At 37.1% G+C, this 22,182-nt stretch overlaps 1 protein-coding gene across 1 annotated transcript in view; it reads left to right on the top strand.

Annotated features, from left to right (window-relative positions):
* KYNU (kynureninase) overlaps positions 1-22,182 on the top strand; it is a 126,830-nt gene that overhangs the window by 18,576 nt on the left and 86,072 nt on the right. The window contains exon 3 of the mRNA XM_032425404.1: positions 4,801-4,983. Coding sequence (XP_032281295.1) covers positions 4,815-4,983 — 169 coding nt within the window. The 5' untranslated portion in view covers positions 4,801-4,814. The remainder of the gene's footprint in view (positions 1-4,800; positions 4,984-22,182) is intronic.

Here is a 22,182-nt window from a genome sequence, read left to right as displayed (position 1 = left end):
GGCATAAATTGAGGCTTGTGAAGCACTAATTGCCTTGCTGACAGGATGAATGCAGAATGAAACAGCAATTATTCTGAGTTAATCAATTGTTTCCTTGGAGTGAGGGCACTCTGGTATTGGGCACTGCGGATTGTATTCACTTCTGGTGTTAGTGGTACATTTTGGCAGGTGAGACCAGGTGTGTTCTCCCTGAAAGCCTATTTCACCAGCAGGTGTTTTACTCTCTGTGCAGGTGAGCTTGTGACATCTGGGCTGTGACAGGCCCAGAAGTGGGACTAGCCTCTTTAACCTCTGCCTGGCTGGGACTGGATTGGAAGGATTGATTAAAAAGAGTAGTAGATTCATTGCCTCCTGTATTTTGCAGATGGAGTACAAGGCTGAAAAAAAGAATGAAGTTGGGGAAAAAAGAGAATGAGCCAAAGAAACATAGTTTTTTTTTTAAGATTTTATTTATTTATTTGACAGAGAAAGACACAGCGACAGAGGGAACACAAGCAGGGGGAGTAGGAGAGGGAGAAGCAGGCTTCCCTCTGAGCAGGGAGCCCAATGTGGGGCTCCATCCCAGGATCCTGGGATCATGACCTGAGCTGAAGGCAGACACTTAACGACTGAGCCACCCAGGTGCCCCAAAGAAGCATTTTTTAAAAATCATAAAGTAAGATACAAGGAAAAATAAAATAAGAGGGCCAGGAATTCTGCTCTGTGCATTCTATCCACATGCCATGCCAAAGACAAGCATGGCTGACTCTGTTCCTCAAGTGAAGTGCAGTCCCAAACAGTGGACTCTTATTATCCCAAAGTTTGATCTGGAAGTAGAAGAAAATTATTCTGATCCCTCAAGATTGTTAGAAGGATTAAATAAGAAACAAATATAAAAAGGCTAATGAATTAATATGAATATCTTTTTTATTTTTTAAATATTTTATTTATTTATTTGAGAGAGAGAATGAGAGAGAGCATGAAAGTGGGGAGGGTCAGAGGAAGAAACAGACTTCCTGCTGAGCAGGGAGCCGGCCATGGGACTCAATCCTGGGACTCCAAGATGAATACCTGAGCCGAAGACAGTCGTTTAACCAACTGAGCCACCCAGGCACCCCCAAATATCTTTTTTTAAATAAAGAAAGTTGGATTTTACTGGGAATATGATGGTAGCAAACTAATATGTATATTTAGGTAACCTATTCAGAGTTTACAGTCAAGCCCAATGAACCCTCAAAGTTCTGACTCTCCAAAGAAATTCCTAGATAAAAGGCAAGATTTTTGAAAATGTTTTTCTAATTAATTTCCATGTGGTTGGAGTAAGAAGGGCATCGCTCTATGGATAGTCATTAATCATGTGAAATAATTCAAGCTATTTTGTGCATTCTTATTAAATTGCTGTTTTAGGGGAATGCTCTACGTAAAAGCCACTGCTCAGGAATGGAATTGCTACAAAGATAAACAAGATTCAGGCCTCCGGGTAGAATATATATAGTTGAGTAGGATGGGTAGCCCGCAACTCAGTCAAGCCACCATAAGTAATGTGTTCATGGTAAAAACACACTTGATAGGCAGAAAACAGCTCATTAGATTCTCAGGACAGCCAATTCTCTAGGTGACCTTCCAGGATATACACATAGTTGTTGCATGGAAGGATTCAATGACTCTCCAGACTGGTTTGTCTTGTCACTTTTCAGGAGACATAGCTGTTCCATCCCCTACCATTGCAGAACTAAGTTGATTCTTACTTGCTTCTGAAATCACTTCATATTTTAACAAGCAGTGGTTCTGTTTGACTTTGAAAAAAATGAGTCACTCATGACAATACTCCTTCTAGACCCAACCATCTTATCATTGCTTTCTATGATTTTTAAAAACTTTTGCTCCTGTTTCCAACTGAATAAATAACTGTATCTCATAGCTCAGATTCCTGAAAGAATCTGATGAGATGTTCAGATAAACACCATCATGACTGTTTGGCTAACGCAGTCACAGCAAGTCACTGTCTAACAAAACAGTGCATTGTCTCCAGTGAGTCAAGTGTCTAACAGAGGTGTAGTCAATTGTGACTAGGATAATGTCAAGTGGTAGAATCACTGTCATCTCTATTCAAAAAGCAGGTTATTTCATCACAAGGCAATAGGTGGGAACCCATGCAGAATCAAGTTGTAGGTGTGGCAACATATTTCAGCTTTCCCAACCACAGAGGCATCTAAATAAAGAGAGTATCTGGCAGGATGCGTTACTTACAAATAAAGGTGTGCTCTTAAGTGTTACAGGTATCCAGAGGAGGAAAAACTACTTTTAGTTGAGACAACATGACAGGCCTCGTGGGAGAAAAAAAAAGTAGCCTTTGAACTAGGGCTTGAAGGTGACTAGGATGTGAATATGTAGAAAGGGAAGTAGAACATTTTAGGCAAAGGGAATGACATGAGAAAAATCACAGAGATAGGAAATTTCATGAAAAAGAGAAATAATTTAGTATGGTCAGATATTGAAGGAACTATCAACACCAATGTTGAAATCGTTGACTTTTGTACAAAAGCATGGATTGGAGTAATTGGCAGCCGTTATTGGCATCAAAGCTAAAAACATGTTCAAATCAAGCTCAGTACCCTTATTTGAGAATATACAGAATAACTTATCAGGGGAGACCCCTGGCAATTGAGAAAGGAAGAGGTCAAATAAATAAGAAGAATTCCAGTTTAGAGAATAGGAAGTGTGCTTGTTTTACTGGCATTGTATAACATTCAGACATGCAACTCTTCATCGCCTAACACTGGGTGTGTTGGTTGGGTTGGGAGAAAAAGAGGGGAGGGTGGTGAGTAGAAGACAGATGATTGAGATTTGAGAGCCTCATCTCTGTTAGTTTTAGTTGGTTCTTAGGATTTCTAGGCTTTAAGTATAGTCTATGAGTTGAAAAATATCAAGCTTATATCTTGTGATCTAATTTTCTTCTGAGCTACAGACCCAAACATCCAATAGCCAGTTTGTTATTTCTACCTCAAACTTCATGTGTCCTAAACAGAACTTTGATTTCCCTCCTCAAAGTTTTTCTTCCCTAGGTATTTCTTATTTCACCACTTTTAACATATTTGCTCAGATCCCTCACCAGAGAAAATCTATCTGCCTTTCCTCCAAAATATGGAATGAATCCACACACTTCTCTGCTTTTCTCCTCATCACATTTAATCCACCATCATTTTCCCCTGAACTACTAAAATAGCCTGAATCTGCCTCTCTTTTTCAACTCCTTCTAACTCATCAGAGAGCAGAAAAAGTGATTTTTATTTCATGCAAAATTATGTCCTATCACTTTCCTACTCAGGACTCTCCAGCAATTTCCTGTTAAATTTAGAAAAATATCCAGACTCCTTTCTGGCTTCAGAGTTCTTCATAATTAACTTCTGCCCCTGCCTTTCCTTCATAGTGTCTCCTTCTCCCTTACTTACTTAGTGTATTAGCTGAACAGGCCAAGCCTGTCCCCACCACAGGATTTTTGTACTTTTCTGTCATCTTCTCTAGTTCCTGGTCTTCACGTGTTTGATTCCATAACAATGCACGTAGATCCCTGCCTCCAAGAGATACACTTGATCCTTCCCTTGAGGAAGTTATTCCATACCCTAGTGACTCTCTATCCCATTACTCTGCTTCTTTTATACATAGCTCTTGAAACTCTCTGAAATTACATTATTTAATTATATTTTTCATTCTCCACTAAAAAGCAAACTCTAAAAATGTATTACTTATGCACCATCTTTTACTTATGCACCATCTTTTACTTATGCACCATCTTTTACAGTGCTCTTTCGTCAGTGCTTTGAGCTACATGGTTGGTGCTCCACAAGTGCTCCTGGAAAGATAAATGAATGGAGGAATGCATAAGTGGAGGCACAAAAGTAGAAGTCTGTAAATCAAGCTACCTGAGAATTTTTTTTCTCTATTACTATTCTTGCTCAATTTCAAAAAAAGCTAAAACTTGGGGAAATACAAATAAATCAATATAAAGAAAGTTTGGGTAAAGTTTAAGAATATGTAGTTAAATTTCTGTTGTTCCCCCCCCCCGAAAATGAAGCTTTCTTTCCAAAATTGTGAGAAATTTTAAATGACGATGAAACAGAGCAAAATGTAGTTTCAGAAAATATCACGGGGTTCTGCTTTGTTCTAAGATGGCATATATAGTTTTGAAAGAGAAGTTTCTCTTTATCAGTAGCAGGAAGAGCTCTTTGGTCTTCATATGGCAAAAATTATTAACATTAGGTAAAAGGTAAAGGTAAAGTTACCTTTTTCATCAATACTGTTTTCATTCACAATAAAGAATTTGTTATGGTTCTATTGTATATATATGTCCCTGATTTTAAAACTGATCCAAGAATCATTGGGAGTAAAATAATGGAAGTGGGATAGGGAGAAGGACAAGCTAGGTGGGGCACTGTTTCTCTACACTTTTCACAAAAGCATCTTTACTGTTACCCCCAGTAAGACATCTAGAGGAAAAGGTGATGAACTTACGTATGTTTGAAAGTCACTAATTTGGTCCATTTTCCAGAAAATAAAAATGGAAAGAGCTAACATTTATTAAGACCTTACTCCTCACCACCATTACCTAAATTTATTCCTTTCAACATCCCTTAAGTTATTATCATTTTCTTTATTTCACACATGAGAGAAACTCAAGCATAATGCTGTTTGGTCAATTATATTATTTCTGAGGTTGGGAAGATGAGAATCTTACTTAAGCCAAAAGCGTTGACTAATTTTCTACAGAAAAAAAATGATGGTGGCTAAATTATTTTATATTATATTCACTTTCATTTTTAGAGAAGAAACTTGTAATGGAGCCCTCCCCTCTTGAGTTACCAGCTGACACAGTACAACGCATTGCATCAGAACTTCAATGTCACCCGACAGATGAGAGGGTCGCCCTCCGCCTTGATGAGGAAGATGAGCTGAGGCACTTCAAGGAGCATTTTCATATCCCCAAAATGCAGGATCTACCTGTAGGTAAGAACACTGAGAAGGATTTTATTTTTCTTAATTAATTTATTAATTTATTTTTGCTACTACATGTGTTTATCATAAATCTTTGAAATCATTGTTCTGTTATATAATAGAGCTATTGTAATTATGTCTGAAAAACAGCCAAGTTCCTGGTGCTACTAAATCAACCCGTCAGCCTACCTAAGCCTCAGATTCTTTATGTTCCTTTTCTTCTTCTGAATAAAATACTTAACAGGGTTTTTATACTGTCATCTACTTCTCTGAACAATGGAGTGACTGATTGAAAATTATAGGCAGACGCATTTACTTGTTCTCTAAGCAGTTAGAGCGCAAAACAATTTCTTTTCAATACAGTATTAGAATATCTCTTATTTTGTGGCACCTAGTTTATGATAACATATTTGTCTTAGAGGAAATATTATTTTGGGATTTGAGTATATTAAGAAGATATGTGAATAACCATCTTTGTGTGTTATAAACATGGCATGTGTAAGACTTACCAAAATTAAAAAAAAAAAGAAAAAAAAGAAAGAAAAGAAACATTATCAATGACTAAGAAATGCAATATTGCATTTTTTTTTTTTTTTTAAATAATATGGTAAGCTGATTCTGCTCTTAGTTTGGGGGATATCCTATTTAAAAAAAAATAGGTAGCACAAATGTAAAAATATGACTTTTTAAAATATTTGACTTTGCTCCATTTTACATCAGTGAAAAAGACTACCAGGTTGAATAGAATTGATCAAAATGATTTTTGGATACTTTATAATACAGTTTGATTTTCAGTTTTCTTTAGATTAAATGAGGCAGATAGAATTTTGGATACTCATAATCCAAAAGCATCAGCTAATATGATTTTAGAATGAGATTGGGTCACATAGCTATCTTATTTGGCGTATATGTTATTATATAACCCAGGAAGGCACCCTGTGAAATTATAGAAGGATAAAATAAGAGAAAGCCCTTCATCCAATTTAAGGTTGCTTAATATCAATTGAGGTAGACATTGATATAAACGACAGCTCTAGGAATAAAATGGGGTAAGTGAAGGGAACTGATATCACAGAAAAAAAATCTAGGTCTTTCTAGAATCTAGAATGAAAGGGCATTTTGATTTAAATCTTAAGGGATACAAAGAATTTTGTGTGTTAAAAATGAGGAAGGTAAGTCTAGGGATATTCTTTCAGTGAGGTGGAGAAGGTTGCCTGGTGACGGTTGGCACACAGGGTGGAAGTCCCCTCAAATCCCCATGACCCACCTGAGACAAGTCTCCTCTGGTGACCCAGCCCCAAGGTGCTCTCCAGCCCATGGGCTGCCTGGGAGATTTGATGGGTTCCTAGGCTGGGGATGACAGCAGAAGCCTGGAGGACCACAGAACTTTAGGTGGCCTTCTGAACAGGCAGCAAGAACTAGAAATCAAGAATTAGGGTTCTAGAACTTTATGACATTTATTGGAAGTTGTAATTTCCTCAAGATTTAAAAAGAATTATTTTATTCCTTTTCATGAGTGATAGGAAAAGCAGACATAGCAAAGTAAGCAAACAAAAATACTAACAAAACCTATCCCGTGAGGACAGATGATGGTATTACAGAGAGAAGGAAAAACATGGCAGCAGCACTGGCGGGGGAGAAAGTGGCCAGTGGTCTAGTGTGGCTGCCGCATGGGCTGTCTTGGGAAATGAGGCTAAATAATGGCCACATCTATATGCATATGTGAGCAATGACTACTTCCTGCACCTGAAAAGTAATGCATTAGGGAGTTTTGGTTGCATTGTCTGTCTTACCTTTTCTTAAGGTGCCTTTCTTCTATATAATACCATCAGAGATTTGAGGTAGGGCTCAGCCCTGAATTTCAAGACTGTTGAAACGAAGGGGTGCTCTGAAAGTTAAAACCCTATTTGAATGTATCACTTATTCTGCTACTGAACCTAAGACTCACTGACTAACATGACTTCATCCTCATGCTGAGTCAGTTTTGTTGCAACAAAATATTTACTAGTTACCTTTTCACATTCCTCTCTGTGCCTTGGAACTTGCTTTCTACCCATCTCTTCCAGCACAGTGAATTTGAAACACAATGAACAAAACTCACTGTTTGTCCTGGGAGGCATTGTGGTCTGAGATTGCTGTGAGGGCCTGCTTTAACTCTATCTAGCTGGGTGAGTTTGAGAAGCAAGTAGCCTCTCAGAGCCCATCTATATTCCTCCAAGTGGAAAAGACAAACACTGCTCCAAAATGTAGAGGGACTTTCTCAGCATGAAAATGAGATCATGTTAAGTGAGTCTAAGACAGGGCCAGAATGTTAGTTTCCTTGCCCCCTTTAATACAGACTTTTAACTTCAATAGAGATTTTTAATATTGGCTCAGTATAGGACTCTTCTACTAAGCTTTGAGATAATTTAATCAGAACCCAGGTAAAGGTAGCATTATATATATAATCACTTCATTAGACTGAAGAGTTGATTCTACTACCCTGATTATGGTTATAGTATTTAATTAGATATTCAATAGGAAATAACATAAAAATTACAATCTAGGATACATTCCTGATTCCTAAAGAAATGTAAAGAGAAGAAAAATGAATTGATTCAATAAGGACTCTAACAGTTTATTTGTTCAAAAAATACAGTTTTGAATGATATAAAAATTGACTTCATTTACCCCAATCATTAACCCCAAGAGTTCTTCTAAATTCATTACTGTCAAAGTCTGTGGGTTCCTGACCAGCCCAAAGAGGATCACCAGGGAATTTACTAGAATGTGCAAGTTCTTGGGTCCCAAACCAGAATTATTAAATCAGAAACTCTGAGGGGACTCCACTTATCTGTTCTAGATCACTTAAGATGGTGCCACAGAGAGATGAATCTGTTAATTCTTATTCCCACTATACTCCCTCTAGATGCTTCTTACTTGCCAAGGGTTCATTCTTCCAACAAATATTTATTAAGCACTTACTCTGTTCAAGACACTATTCTCAGAACAGTTTACCAGTGAACTAAAGAGCAAAGTTGTCACATCCCTGAGTTTTTATTCTAGTATAAGGAGACAGAAAATAAACAAACTTAGAAACAGTGTGATAAATACTCCATTCTCAGGTGGTACTCTTAAGTGTTGTGGCCTGCCAGGGTGCTAGTAGCATTCTTTTACCAAGGGCCATCTGGGAAGGAAATCCTGATGAGATGACACCTGAGCAGAGAAAAGAATGAAGTGAAGAAGTGAGCCTCATGATTACAGAGGTGTAGATGAGCCTGGGGGACAAGGTTCACTAGGCTCAGAGGCAGATAGTGTGCAAGTTTCCTCCCCCCCCCCTTTTTTTTTGACAAATAAGAATCCGTCAAAAAACTAGTACTTCCCCTCTTAAAACCTTCCAAGAACATCTAAAAATGATACTGCCTCTCAAATTAATTTAAGAGACTAGCATAACACTGAGAACAAATGTTCTTTAGTAACCCTGAATAATGAAAAACAAAGCATAAATAAACAAGTTTTGAACAAATGAAAGGATCATGACTCCCAGTATAGGCTTAAAAAATTTCAAGGAAAGGCTGTAGGCACAGCTTGTGGGGTTCTGGTATTCTGCCATTAAATATAATGTTTGCTCAGGATTTCTAAGAGAAAGTTTTATCAAAATAAGTTTTTCCTACTCTTCGACGGTTTTTGAGATGTTGCTAGAGAAAAGGGTCAAAATTATTTTTACTCAGCTGGTATTGCACTTATGTTCAACATTATTCTAAAGACCATACCCCCAAAATAACACACACACACACATGCGTACTTGGCATGCACAAAGAAAAAGGAAGGAAGAAAGGAAGGAACATGCAAGACATAAATATTGGAAAAGACCTGTCTACATTTCTTGAAATTATTCCTGTTTGGAATATCCTTGTTCCTAAATGTCTGAGAGGATAGTGGATAGTTCCATAAGATATATTGGTTTGGCAGAGATACAAGACGAAGTGGTTTTTTTTGTTGTTGTTTTTGTTTTTATTTTTATTTATTTTATTTTTTTCTTACTAACATATAATGTATTATTTGTTTCAGGGGTATAGGTCTGTGATTCATCAGTCTTATCCCCAGTGCTCATTACAACACATACCCTCCCCAAAGTCCATCACCCAGTTACCCCATCCCCCCACCCCCCTCCACTCCAGCAACCCTCAGTTTGTTTCTTAAGATTAAGAGTCTCTTATGGTTTGTCTCCTTGTTTGCCTTGTTTCATTTTTTCCTCTCTTCCGCTATGATCCTCTGCCTTCTTTATGACCTACCTATCAAAGTACCAAATTGCCTTCCATTTATATTTATATTTCTTCCAGAAATAAACAAGTGTCTCACTGACATCTTTGCTCATTTGACAATCAAAAATTTTTCTTTCCTTGTTTGAAATTTGTTTTTATAAGCTCCTTGGCCATTTGCTTTTCTTAAAAACTTTTCATTTTCTCTTAATATGTAAAATGTATTGTTTCTATGTATTTTATTTTTTAATTGATTTTAATTTTTTAAGTCTTAGGTATATCACCAACTTGTTCCCTCTAAGGAATTTTAAGTGAGTCTGCTCAGTCCATGTAGCTGGACGATATAACCAGAAATGGATTCCAAATTTTGTGACTCCTGCAATGTTATTACTTTTTTAAAAAGTTATCCTAGCAGTGCCTGGCTGTCTCAGTCGGTAGAACATGTGACTCTTGATCTTGGGGTCTTGAGCTCAAGCCTCACGTTGGGCATAGAGCTTACTTTAAAAAAAAAAAAATTACTCTATTGCATCGTGATTTACCATACCATAGAATCCACTTTGCTTTATGCTCTACAGGATGACTCCAGGACTATTTATCTTATAACTGAGAGTTTGTACCTTTTGTCTGCTTTCACCTCTTTTGCCTACTTCCTACCTGGCACCTTAGGCAACCACCACCAATCTGTTCTCTGTGTCTGTGAGTTCAGTTTATTCATTCATTCATTCATCCATTTATTTGATTCCACATATAAGTGGTATCATACAGTATATGTCTTTCTCTGTCTGACTTATATCATTTAGCATTTTAAGTGCACAATTCAGTAAGTGTATATAGTTTGACGACCATCATCACAAACCCGAGTCTTTACTCCCCTTTTCCACCCCCACCCCCAAGTGGCCAGTCAACTACCAAACCTGCTTCTGTTTTGCTCTATAAAGAAGATCATTAAATCAGAGAATGTCCTTACCAGTAAATTGTATTTGAGAGTATTTTTACACAAAGAGTTGTTTAAAAAGGATTAAAGAAGACAATTTAGTTGATAACAAACTTTATTAATCACTTCATAAAGCTGGCAATTTCCATTCCCTCTGGTCCAGGGAACTGCAAAATGGGGTGGGAGGCTTTTATAGGACAAAGAATAAAGAATGAAGAAGAGAAAAGTAGAAAATAACGGATTTGCTAGGGCCACATAATCAAACTTGTTTGAGGCAAGAAGGAATAAGGAAATAAGTAGAGAATTCAGCATTGCCTTGGCATTCAGGGATTGGCAGACTGTATAGTGTGCTTTTCTGGGCATGCAGAACATTAGCAGGAGTAGGAAAGTGGTTTACCTAAGTCTCAGTTTGCTGATGCGCCATCCTAGGCAGAAGCCACTCCACCTTGGGCCTAGAGAGTTATTTCAACAGTATTCTTATCACTGTTCCTTGCATACCCAAATATTCCCCTCTTTCAGTTCTATCACATATCCAGGAAAGATGAGTAAATCGTCAGCCAACTTTTAATAAGTTAAATTGAATGCTATCCAAATAAGATCTACTATTACTATGACTCTGATATTATGACTCTGTGATATTATCCTGTTAGATAAAATGGACATAGAAAACTGCCATGCTTGAGTTTGTCTCCAGGGGTTCCATGTCATATAATAGAGCCTCTTCAGTTCAACTATTGTTAGGCTCAGGAGTTAATGACAAGTATGAGGTATCAGTGAATGAAATGTGGGAAAGTACGCTTTTCGGCATAAACTAGAACCCTTTATTTAAGAGAAACTAGCATGTTAAATAAAGGCTTTATCCAGCTTTAAGAAGATGTATATTTATGACTATGTGATTTTAATAATGACATATATTTAATTTCTATAAGAAGAATAAATAAGAGAATTTCTTAGTTAAAAGTTTAATTTTGTAGATACATTGAACATCTCATTGCACTTGTACTCTGCAATTTCATGGACTTGTCATCTTGTCTTTCCTTTTGTATTAGACTCTTTGCTCCCTGAAAGCAGGGACTGTTGTATTTCTCTGTGTATGAGTGGGAGTCATCTAGGCAGACCCTAGGGTAGAGGTGGCCAGTGAGGTCTTACCCCTCAGAGAGAATAGCATTTGCAAAGACACAGCAAAAGAAAGCATAGTTGCTGAAGAATTAGAAAATCTGTGTGTGTGTGTGTGTGTGCATATGTTTTTTTTTTTCACTGCTATAATTTTGAGATTTCTGCTGCGTTTATACAGTAGCTGTGAAAAATATTTCACCTTGGAACAACAAAATTGTATATTAATGTTACTAATATCATTTCATCAACAATGTAGAATCATACTGAAGAGGACAAAAATAGAATTAAGGAAATGATTAAAATATTTTTGCACAAATCCAAAAGGAACTGTAGAAATCCAAGTAAATGCATTGGAGGTGAAAAAAAGAGGAGAGATTCAAAAAATATTTTAAGTACTCACTGAATAAACCTGAAATCATTATTCACTGAATAAACCATTAACAGGGAGAAATAACTCCCTTGTTGGATGCATTCACATTTGAGACTGTTACATCTTCTTGAGTTGATACATTTTCATTATTCTACTTTATCCCTGGTAATTTGTTTTCTCTGCAGCCTACTTTGTCTGATAGTAATATACTGATCTAGGTTCATTTTTATCAGTGTTTGCTTGCATTTCTTTTTACACCCTTTTATTTTTTAACCTACCTATATCATTGCAATTGAAAAATAGACTGTCTACCTATAGACAGAATATAGTTGGGTCTCTTTTTTTAATTCATTCTGGCAATGAATTTTAATTGGCATGTTTCAGACTCTTTATGTTTAATATAATTATTGATAAGTTTACATTTAGATCTACCATTTTATTATTTGTTTTCTGTTTGTCAGTTTTTCATTTTTTTCTTTTTCCCCTTTCTTGCCTTTGCTTTGATCATATGATATTTTTTTGGTATCACATTAAGTTATATATTGAATTTTGGATTATAACGCTTTTGTGTAATTTTTGTTTGTTTGCTTTAATAGTTGCTCTAGAGATTAAAAATACATATAAAGTTTACATAATATGTATGATATGTTAATTAATAATTAATATATATTAAATATATAGTAAAAGCTTTTTAGTTGATTTAGAAGTATTTTATCATGTCAAATAGGATGTAAAAAACTTAACAGTGTATAATTATATTTTTTTATGTCATAGTTGTAATATATATTATATTTACAAACACTAAAAACCTAACCAGATAATGTTATCATTTTTTTTCTTTTCAATATTTAAAACTGCATATTACATATATTTTAAGATATTAAAGAAGAAAAAATAGTCTTTTACATTTACCTAGGTATTTATTATTTCTGTTGTTCTTCCTTCATTCCTAAAGTCCAGATTTCTCTCAAGTATTATTTCTTTTCACTCTAAAGAACTTCCTTTCATGTTTCTTTCTTTCTTTCTTTCTTTCTTTTTTAGATAAAGAGAGAAAGCAAGAAAGCCAGTGTGAGTGGGGGTGGGGGGAGGTACAGAGGGAAAGGGAATCTTAAGCAGGCTGCACGCTCAGCCCAGAGCCCAACACAGGGCTCCATCTCACAACCCTGAGATCATGACCTGAGCCAAAATCAAGAGTCCACTGCTTAACTGACTGAGCCACCCAGGTGCCCCTCTTTCAGTCACTTTTTAAAAACTTTGTTCCATTGTTTTTTGTCCTCCATGGTATTTGATGAGAAACTGTAGTCATTAGAATTACTGGTCCCCAGTAGGTACAGGGCTGTTTTTCTCTGGCTTCTTTAAAGACTTTTCTTTGTCTTTAATTCTCAGCAGTTTGATTATAATGTGTTTGGGCATGCATTTATTTGAGTTTATCCTCATTGGAGTTCACTGAGATAATTTTAAGTGTGTAAGTTTAAATTTTTGACCGGTTTAAGGAGTTTCCAACCATTATTTCCTAAAACATTTTTTGCATCTCATTCTTTCTTCCTTTCCTTCCAATGTCCTAATAATACCTTTTGGTGTTGGCTTACATATCCTTGAGACAGTGTTCATTTTCTTAAATTTCTTTTTTTTTTTATGATGTATAAATTGGGTAATTTCTATTGATCCGAATATAAGTTCATTGACTCTTTTCATTTGTCATCTTCATCTACTCAGGTGTCTTTCCTAAGTCCATTTTGGAATTTCTCAAAATTTCATTTATTGTATTTTGTAGTTCTAAAGTTTCAGTTGCTTTTTAAAATACTTTACTTCTCTGCTGAAACCTTCTATCTTTTTACTCATTTCAAAAGTGTCTTTCCTTACATCTTGGATTATAATTATAATAGCTACCTATGGTCTTTGTCTGATCATTCTAATATCTGCGTTGTCTTGGGGTTGATGTCCATTGATTTTCTTTTCAATTAAGATAGGTTGCGATTGTTCTGGTTCTTCTTATATTGAATAAATTTAGATTGTATTCTAGACATTTTGATATTACCTTATAAGTCTTTTGTCTTTTTAAATCCTATCAAGAATGTTGATATTTTTTGTTTCCTTTGGTTTGCTTTAGCAAGCAACCTACCCAGATAAGGTGTTTGCAAGTTCCTGCCACCCTTCTGTGGATGGTGTTTCTAAATGTTAATTCAATTTTCAAAGTCTTTGCAGTGTTACTTGGATCTGTCCTGTGTATATGACACTAAATCACCAGTTTGGGATCTAGGTTCAGTTCTGACAATTTTGTTAGTAATACTGTTTACAGTTAGATCCATTCAGGCAGGTGTGAGCTCAAAAGTTCATGTACAACTTCATATGATCATTTTTTTAAGCTCTCAATAGACCTAAAAATATCCTCCTCCCAGGGGCCCATTTTCATTTTTCTCTGGCTAGAAAACTGAGACTTTAATAATTTATCCTTTTTTTTTTTAATGCACTTCCTATGACTATGCTTGCTTTCGGTGCCCAGAAGCAAGAGGACAGAGAAATTTACAAAACAACTAGAGTTATCCAACATCCTTAGAGCCTCCTCTGATTAGAGAGAAGGGTTTCCTGTCTCCATGATTTGGGTGCCTGTGCAGCCACTGTCCCTATAACTGCCACCACTGTCCCAGGATTGACTCGGGATGACCATGACAGAGAACATAAAAATGAAAGAAAAAAGGAAACACCAACAAGATTTCTCTCTCTCTCTCTCTCTCGGGTCCTTAGAGATTCTCTCTGCAACTCTGACCAGAAATAGGGATAGTGGGCTTCTCTTGGAGTTCTTAGAGCTCACACTGCATAGCTTGGAGTTTCTGGCTCTTTGAAAGCAAGTCCTGAGCGATTCCTCAGAAGTAGAAGGAAAATAAGAAACTCAATGCCAGTTTGGTGGTATTTCAAATTCTGGTTTTCTTCCCCAGTGTACTTATTATCATTTATTTTCAAGCTCTCAGATTCTAAAATGCTACTCTGCATTTTAGTTATATTCAGTGTGTCAGAATGTACTTCTCTATGTCAAATTGTGTCTTAGATTTCTCTAAAGTATAGAAGGCAAGAACTGTTTTTTGTGGTTCAAGAAAAAACATTAAATCTAAACTATACTTAAAAGAAAGAACATTTATTTATTTATTTATTTATTTATTTATTTAAAGATTTTTTTTTTTTTAATTTATTTGTCAGAGAGAGCGAGCGAGCACAAGCAGGGGGAGCAGCAGAGGGAGAGGGAGTAGCAGACGTCCCGCTGAGCAGGGAGCCCGATGTGGGACCCGATCCCAGGACCTTGGGATCATGACCTGAGCCGAAGGCAGACGCTTAACGACTGAGCCACCCAGGCGTCCCGAAAGAACATTTATTTTAAAGCTTTTTTTTTTTTTTTTAAAAGATTATGTTAGCAAGCTAGTTTTTCATTCTGATGACCAGAACCAGAACTGGTCCTTGGGAATTTTGAAATGCAGTACTCTGTGTGTCATATAATAAAAGTGGTAAGTCTTGCCCCCATTGGTTTGCATCTGGAGATTATTTGTGTATTATTTTTTTAAAGATTTATTTCTTTATTTGAGAGAGAGAGAGAGAGGGAGCTTGTGAGCAAATAGAGGGAGGGGCAGAGGGAGAGGGGGAGAGAGAATGTCAAGCAGACTCCACACTGAGCACAGAGCCCAATGTGGGGCTCGATCCCAAGACCCTGATAGCATGACCTGAGCCACAATCAAGACCCACTGAAGCCACCCACCCAAGAGACTGTTTGTTTATAAAATTTTGACCTAGTCCCTCAGAGGACTATGGTCTCAGAGATTTTTAGACTTAAGCATCAATCCCAGTTAAGCAGTATTCCAAATTGCAAAGATTCAATTCAGTATTGCCAACAAGAATAACAACAACCAAAACCCAACATAATGGTACCACAAGTATTTAGATTGAGACAATTTTACAATTAGACAGTTCTTATCTAATAAATTCATATTATCTGCTTATAATCTTATTAGTATTACCAGGGTTCCAAATAATCAAAACACAAATGAAACAAACACAGCTTGAATCTCTGTACTTCCCATTACTGATTATAATACAATCAGCAATAATTTCATATTCACCAGTCTACAAATATATCGTATATCTTTGAGGAGCGTCTTCTAAAATTTTTTCCTTTCTTTTTTCTTTTCTTTAAATTTGAGAACAAAATTTCTTGTTTAAAATAAATAAGCAAAAAACTTAGCTCAGATTTATCAGATGGACAGTAGTATGTTAAAATTTCAACCACTTCTTAAGTGAAACAGGCAGGATGTGGAATTTTCTTGTTCAAGAGAAAAACATCAATTAAAACTAACTATATTTAAAAAGAAGGAAATTTATTTTTTTTAAAAAATTAGAGGAGAATATGTTAGCAAACTAGTCTTATTCTAATGAATAAAAATATAATAATCTGACAACAAACATTAAAATTATATAGAACAAACTAAAAAGGAATTTGCAATGCTGAAAGAAAATATGTATGTATGTATTTTTAAAGATTTAATTAATTTATTTATTTGAGAGAGAGGGAGAGGGAGCATGAGCAGGGGGAGAAGCAGAGGGAGAAGCAGACTCCCCACTGAGAAGGGAGCTGGATGAGGGGCTGGATTCCAGGACCCTGAGATCATGACGAGCCTAAGGCAGACGCTTATTAACCACTTAACCAACTGGGCCATCCAGGCACCGCCTGAAAGGAAATATTTAGACTTATTTCACATATTGAACCCCCATTTAATGTTGGTTTTTGTGCATATAGTACCCCCACGGCATACGTAACAAAGATATACACTGCCACCTTATAAATAAAGCCATTATAAACAAAACCGTGGCATACATAACAAAGATATACACTGCCACCTTATAAACAAAACCATTATATACTGCCACCTCATAAACAAAATATAACCCTTTTTTATAAAAAGTTTATTTTAGAGGGGTGCCTGGGTGGTTTAGTCAGTCAGGCATCTTCGGCTCAAGTCATGATCTCACGGTCTTGGGATCCAGCCTCTGGTTGGGCTCCTGGCGAGGTGAGGAGTCTGCTTGTCTCTGTCCCTCTCCCCTGCTTGTGTGTGCGTGTGCTCTCTCTCTCAGATAAATAAATAAAATATTTAAGAAGAGGGGCACCTGGGTGGCTCAGTCGGTTAAGCATCTGCCTTCAGCTCAGGTTGTGATCTCGTGGGTCCTGGGATCGAGTCCTTCATTGGGCTCCCTGCTCAGCAGGGAGTCTGCCTCTCCCTCTCCCTCTGCCTCCTCCCCCTTGCTCCTGCTGTCTCTGTCTCTCTCAACATTAAGAAATCAAAATCTAAAAAAAAAAAAAAGCTTAAAGAAAAATTCAAAAAATTTAAAAATAAAAAGCTTACTTTAGAAAACATTCTTTATATAAACAAGTCATTTTTAAAATCTTTGGAATTTACCTTCGTTTTTCTGTCAAACCAGAGGGTTACTTCTCGGTGTTCTCTTATATAATAAGGAAAAAAATAGAATTACTTTATAATTACTCTACTAACCTTGCTTTTGAATGATTTCACATGTATTTTATTCCTGAGTCTTAAAATACTTCAAATGGTCTAATTAATTATAAATTATAATAACCAGCTGCTATATTAAGTTAAAAATAAGGTATCTTCTGTGACCTTCAGTAATTCAGTTAAACTTGAGAAATCTCAGGTTTGGTTTTGTTTTTAATAAGGGGGCTGGTGTCAGGCCTTCTGAGATGTGGCCATATAAGGAATTATTTGGAAAGATTTTAAAACTATGTCTAAGTCCAGGCCCTACACCAGACCAATTAAATTGGAGTCTCTGAATCAAGCCTAGGCACTGTATTTTTGTAAAGCTCCTAACATGATAAACTAGTACATAAATCCAAATAAAATACATAAAGATCATGAATATTTTTATATATCTGTGTTTTAAATTATCATTTCCTGAGTAGATTATCATAACTAGTTTAACAAGTATTATACCTACATATGTATGATTTTAAAGTAAATAATAGTTTATCTCATTCAAAGAAAACAGCTGGTACTGGTACCCAACAATGTATTTGCAATTGGATTAATATTTGGCCAACTTTGATAACATTAATTGGATGCTCCAGACATACTGGGTATATTTATTTGTGGAAGGCAGCTTTACTCAAGACTTTAAAATAGTTACAACTAAAAATTTAAAATAGCTTCATTAGCATGCCATCAATTACTATATTAAGGGGACATGTTTCTTTTCAGTTAAGTGAGCTCCACTGAGAAGTAGCAGAATTTAAATCACTCCAAAAGGACCCTACCTGAGAAAACTGCGTGCTGATTTATGGTAACATCAGCAGAAAGAATCTTGACATACCTTGTCAAGAGATGGGAGGTAGTGGTAGTGGGTAGGATCAGTTATCAGCTGGAGTGTGCATGAGCTACTCAAGGCCACTGGAGGTTGGAGGACTCCAGTGAGGAAGAATTTCTAAAGGACCCACAAAAACTATGTTCTAAGGGAAAGAGCTACTAATAATGTAAAGACACCGAAGCCAGATTAGTATTTTCCTGCCTCTGTTATTTATTTCCTCACTCCATTGGAGGGACTGAAAGGCAGCAGCAGTGAGGAACAAGAAAAAAAAAAAAAGGCCTACAATAGGCATATTCCTTTGTTCCAAACTGCATTTTTTTTTTTTAATTAGATCAGCCCTGAGCTGAGAATGAACTTTAAATCTGAAGTGGTGTTGAAATTTTGATTTATATTTAAGAAGCAAAAATGAAACTATTCCTGGGTTAGTCTTGGAACATACAAATAAACGAAGAGTAAGAAAATAAGGTCGAGTGATGGACATTTTTGATGCAGTAAAATGTTACTCAGAAGCAATCAAGTGGATTTTCAGAATCATGAGCTCTACAACAGCAACCTTTGTGAAGAAATGAGACTTCCAGACAAATGGCCCTTAAACTGTTGACCTAATGCCCGTTTGAGGTGAGGCCTGTTTTAACCAAGTGTACCTATAAGGAGGATGTTGTGGGTTGAATTGTGTCTCCTAAAAGATAATATGTTGAAGTTCTAACCCCTAGTACCACAGAATGTGACTTTATTTGGAGATAAAATCTTTATAGATGTAGTCAGGTTGAAGCAGGAGAGCTAGGTTCTTGTCTCATGGAGTCCAGAGTCCAAGAAGGAATCTCGCGGACAAAGGAGAGTGAATAAAGCTATAGAAGTTTATTGAGTGAAGATACAGAAAAAGCTCTCAAGAGTGAGAGTGTTCCTGACAGGGTTGCCTTGAGGGCCCTTAGGGTTGGTCTTTTATAGACCGCTAACTTAAATCCTTTTAACATCTCTTTTGATAGCACCATTGAGCAAGGACTAGTGATAACACCTTCAATGGCTTACTTCCTTTGTAGGGTCTGGTTATTCTTTGTTGGTCACAGGTGATTATCATAAAAAAAGACACCCACCTCACAGGCCTAGGGCAGGATGGTCCAGTTTGTTCCCTTACCTCTGGTTTCCCCACATATCCACATTTTTGGGATTTCTGTGAGCCTAATCACATAGCCCCCTATCTATTTCTCCCTATCTAGCCCCACCTGTCCCTTACTCAAGGTTAACTAAGGTCATTAGGGTGAGCCCTAATACGATATGAATTATAACAGGGGGAACTTCAGAGACAGGCGGAAAGATATACAGGCGTCATTCGTGGACCTGAAGAGAGGCATTGACTCATCAAGTAGAGAAACCTAGGACACACCCTTCCCTCATAGCCCTCAGATGGAACAAACTGCCAACACTTAGATTTGGATTTCTAGCCTCCAGCACTGTGGAGGTAATATATTTCTATTGTTTAACCACTCAATTTCTGGAATTTTGTTACAGAAGCCCTAGCAAGCTAGTACAAAGGATTTATAACAGTGATACATGCAGGTTGGTTGGGGGACCTTGAGAAGGGGTCCCACAGGACTAGCCAGGAGGGTCTTGACTTAAGGCAGGATGGAAATCAAACATGAGCCAACAGTAAGTAAAAGGAGAGTTTATTGAAGATACATAGAGAGAGAGATGGAGGACACATACCGGAGACTCAGAAAGGAAAAGAGCCTGAGCCTTGTTTTTGCTGGAGTTTTTATTGGGGATTGTGGTCTGGTGCATGTGTCCTTTTATACATCCAAGAAATGGTCAGAACAAGGACAGGGTCCAGGTGTCCGTCATAAGTCACTCATTCCCTGAAGCCAGGGGTCTTGGTGTCAAGGTGTTTGGAGTTAGTGGTCTGGGAGAACATTTATGACGACCCCGCCCAGTCACTCCTTAGATGTTAACTATTGTGCTGGAAAACTCCAAAGATAGCATTATCTCTTTGAACTTTACAAGGAGGACTTGCGCTATTTGCATTACAAGGCATGTGTAGAGTGGGGTGGGTGTGCATGCCCTAGCAGTAACAGAAGCTGGAGCAAAGGGAAAAAAATGGCTTTTTTTAATGGGGTCCCTTCAGTTTCCCTGTCTCAACAGGAAGCAGATATTCCCAGCTCAAAGAGTATTTATAGAAGATGGAGACTTGACTGTAAAGGAAATTCATGCACTCTTTCAACATGCCCAATCTGTGCTAGAATTTGGAGAATGACCGTAAGATCAGGATCAGAAAACAGTTTTTGTAATAACATTCTATGAGAATACAGGCACATTTTATTTGTTTATATATTGTTTATGGCTATTTTTATGCTTTAGTGACAGAAATGGGTCATTGCAACAGATTGTATGGCCCACAAATATTTACTTTCTGGCTCTTAAGGAAAAAGCTTGCCTTACCCTGACTAGAAAAAGATCACTGCTCAGGGGTACTGCCTATAAGGGGACAAAATGAGCAGATGTAGCAAATAGTCTGGTCTGGACACAATCAAGGGTGCCTCAATCATAACACCTCTCAGTATTTTCTCAGAGTAGTAGACTAGGACACTATGGATCAAGAGGAAGACACTGAGACACTTTACTTACATTTTCATCCCTAAAATGGGATGGAGCCAAATCTAATGGGCGAAGATCTTCCTGAAAAAAAGAAACAAAGACACTAAAAGAAGAAAAATTGGAAAAAAAAAAAAAAGTTATTTACAGTCCTGAGGCATTATGACTTAACCAAAATTTGGGACCCACCAATATGACATGTGTTAATAAAACAGAAGTTTATTTTGAAAAGGGAGAGATTACAGTAAGTTCCTAATGTCCCTTGTGAAAAGGCCATTGAAATAAGAGAGAAAACCAAGAAGAATATTGAGAAATCACAAAAGCTATGTGCAAATTGGCAACTCCTACTGGCAGAACATCAAATCCTCAATGTGCTTTAAAAAAGTTGTCAAAAGACAGAGAATGTTCTGGGGCACCTGGGTGGCTCAGTTGGTTAAGCGTCCGCCTTCGGCTCAGGTCATGATCCTGGGGTCCTGGGATTGAGCCCTGCTTAGTGGGGAGTCTGCTTCTCCCTCTCCCTTTGCCCCTCCCCCTGCTTGTGCGCGCTCTCTCATGTGCGCTCTCTGTCTCTCTCAAATAAATAAATAAAATTTTTTTGAGACAGAGAATGCCCGGAAGAAAAAGGATGACTGGTTTATGTCAATCTTGACTAGATTTTGGAAGACAATGAATGTTTTCAGAAAGGTCATGAACATGAAATATTAACACCAGAATCCACAAGATGTATAATAGTCAAGCCACAGGCACTGAAAGACTAGGAAGTATGTTCTCATCTAGCGCCCACCCATTGTCATGGATATATTCCAGAAGACTCTAGACTTGGACTTTAGCTATAAAGAAGCAGCAGATGATGATCAGTAATAATTGATGTAACAATCAATAAAATTTGACATGACAATTTTCAGGATGAGTCATGGCTGGCCCCAAGGTCCAGCAAATAATGGGTATCCTAACCAATGGGGTCCTCTTGGCACAAATGCAGAATAACTCCTAGAATTCAGGGAGTAAAGAAAGATCCTGTAATTGAAGAAGATCCAAAAGCTGATCACAATTTGGGAATGCCACGTTCAACTTATTTTCCATTCCTGTCATACATATATGAAATATGGAAAAAGATGCTGGGCTACAATGAACAGCAAGGAGTAAACAGGAAAGAAGGGGAGAAGGGAAAACAAATTTGAACTGTATAATTATAAATATCTATGTGTGCGATGTAGTCTTTGTACAGCAGCTATCTGAGGGCCCTCTCAATATCCTCAAGGGCTCTTTAAGGTTGTCATTTGAGTCCCATATGTCCTCCCCACAGCATCCCTCCTCCCTGAGCTATCATAGCTACTCTTTGTCATAGTTGGTTACTGGCAAGGGAATGGGGGAGGGCCATAGTTGATAAGTATGTATGTATAAAGGTGGGAAGTGGTTCTCTCCAACCTTAGGTCCTAATAGTCCTTCTCATATTGCTTGCTTCATTCTCCTTTTCTCCAAGAAAACAAACCATTATGGCAATTCTGAGAGAGAGAGAGGGGGGTACCTACAAGTGTGGGACCTATAGGAGATACTACACAGGTAGATGAATGTGTCTTAAGTAAAACTTGTTTGAAGGGCAGCGG

Source organism: Phoca vitulina, unplaced genomic scaffold (genome assembly GCF_004348235.1).
Source record: "Phoca vitulina isolate PV1807 unplaced genomic scaffold, GSC_HSeal_1.0 scaffold1, whole genome shotgun sequence".
Lineage (NCBI taxonomy): Eukaryota > Metazoa > Chordata > Mammalia > Carnivora > Phocidae > Phoca > Phoca vitulina.
This window is presented reverse-complemented; position numbering and strand designations above follow the sequence as displayed.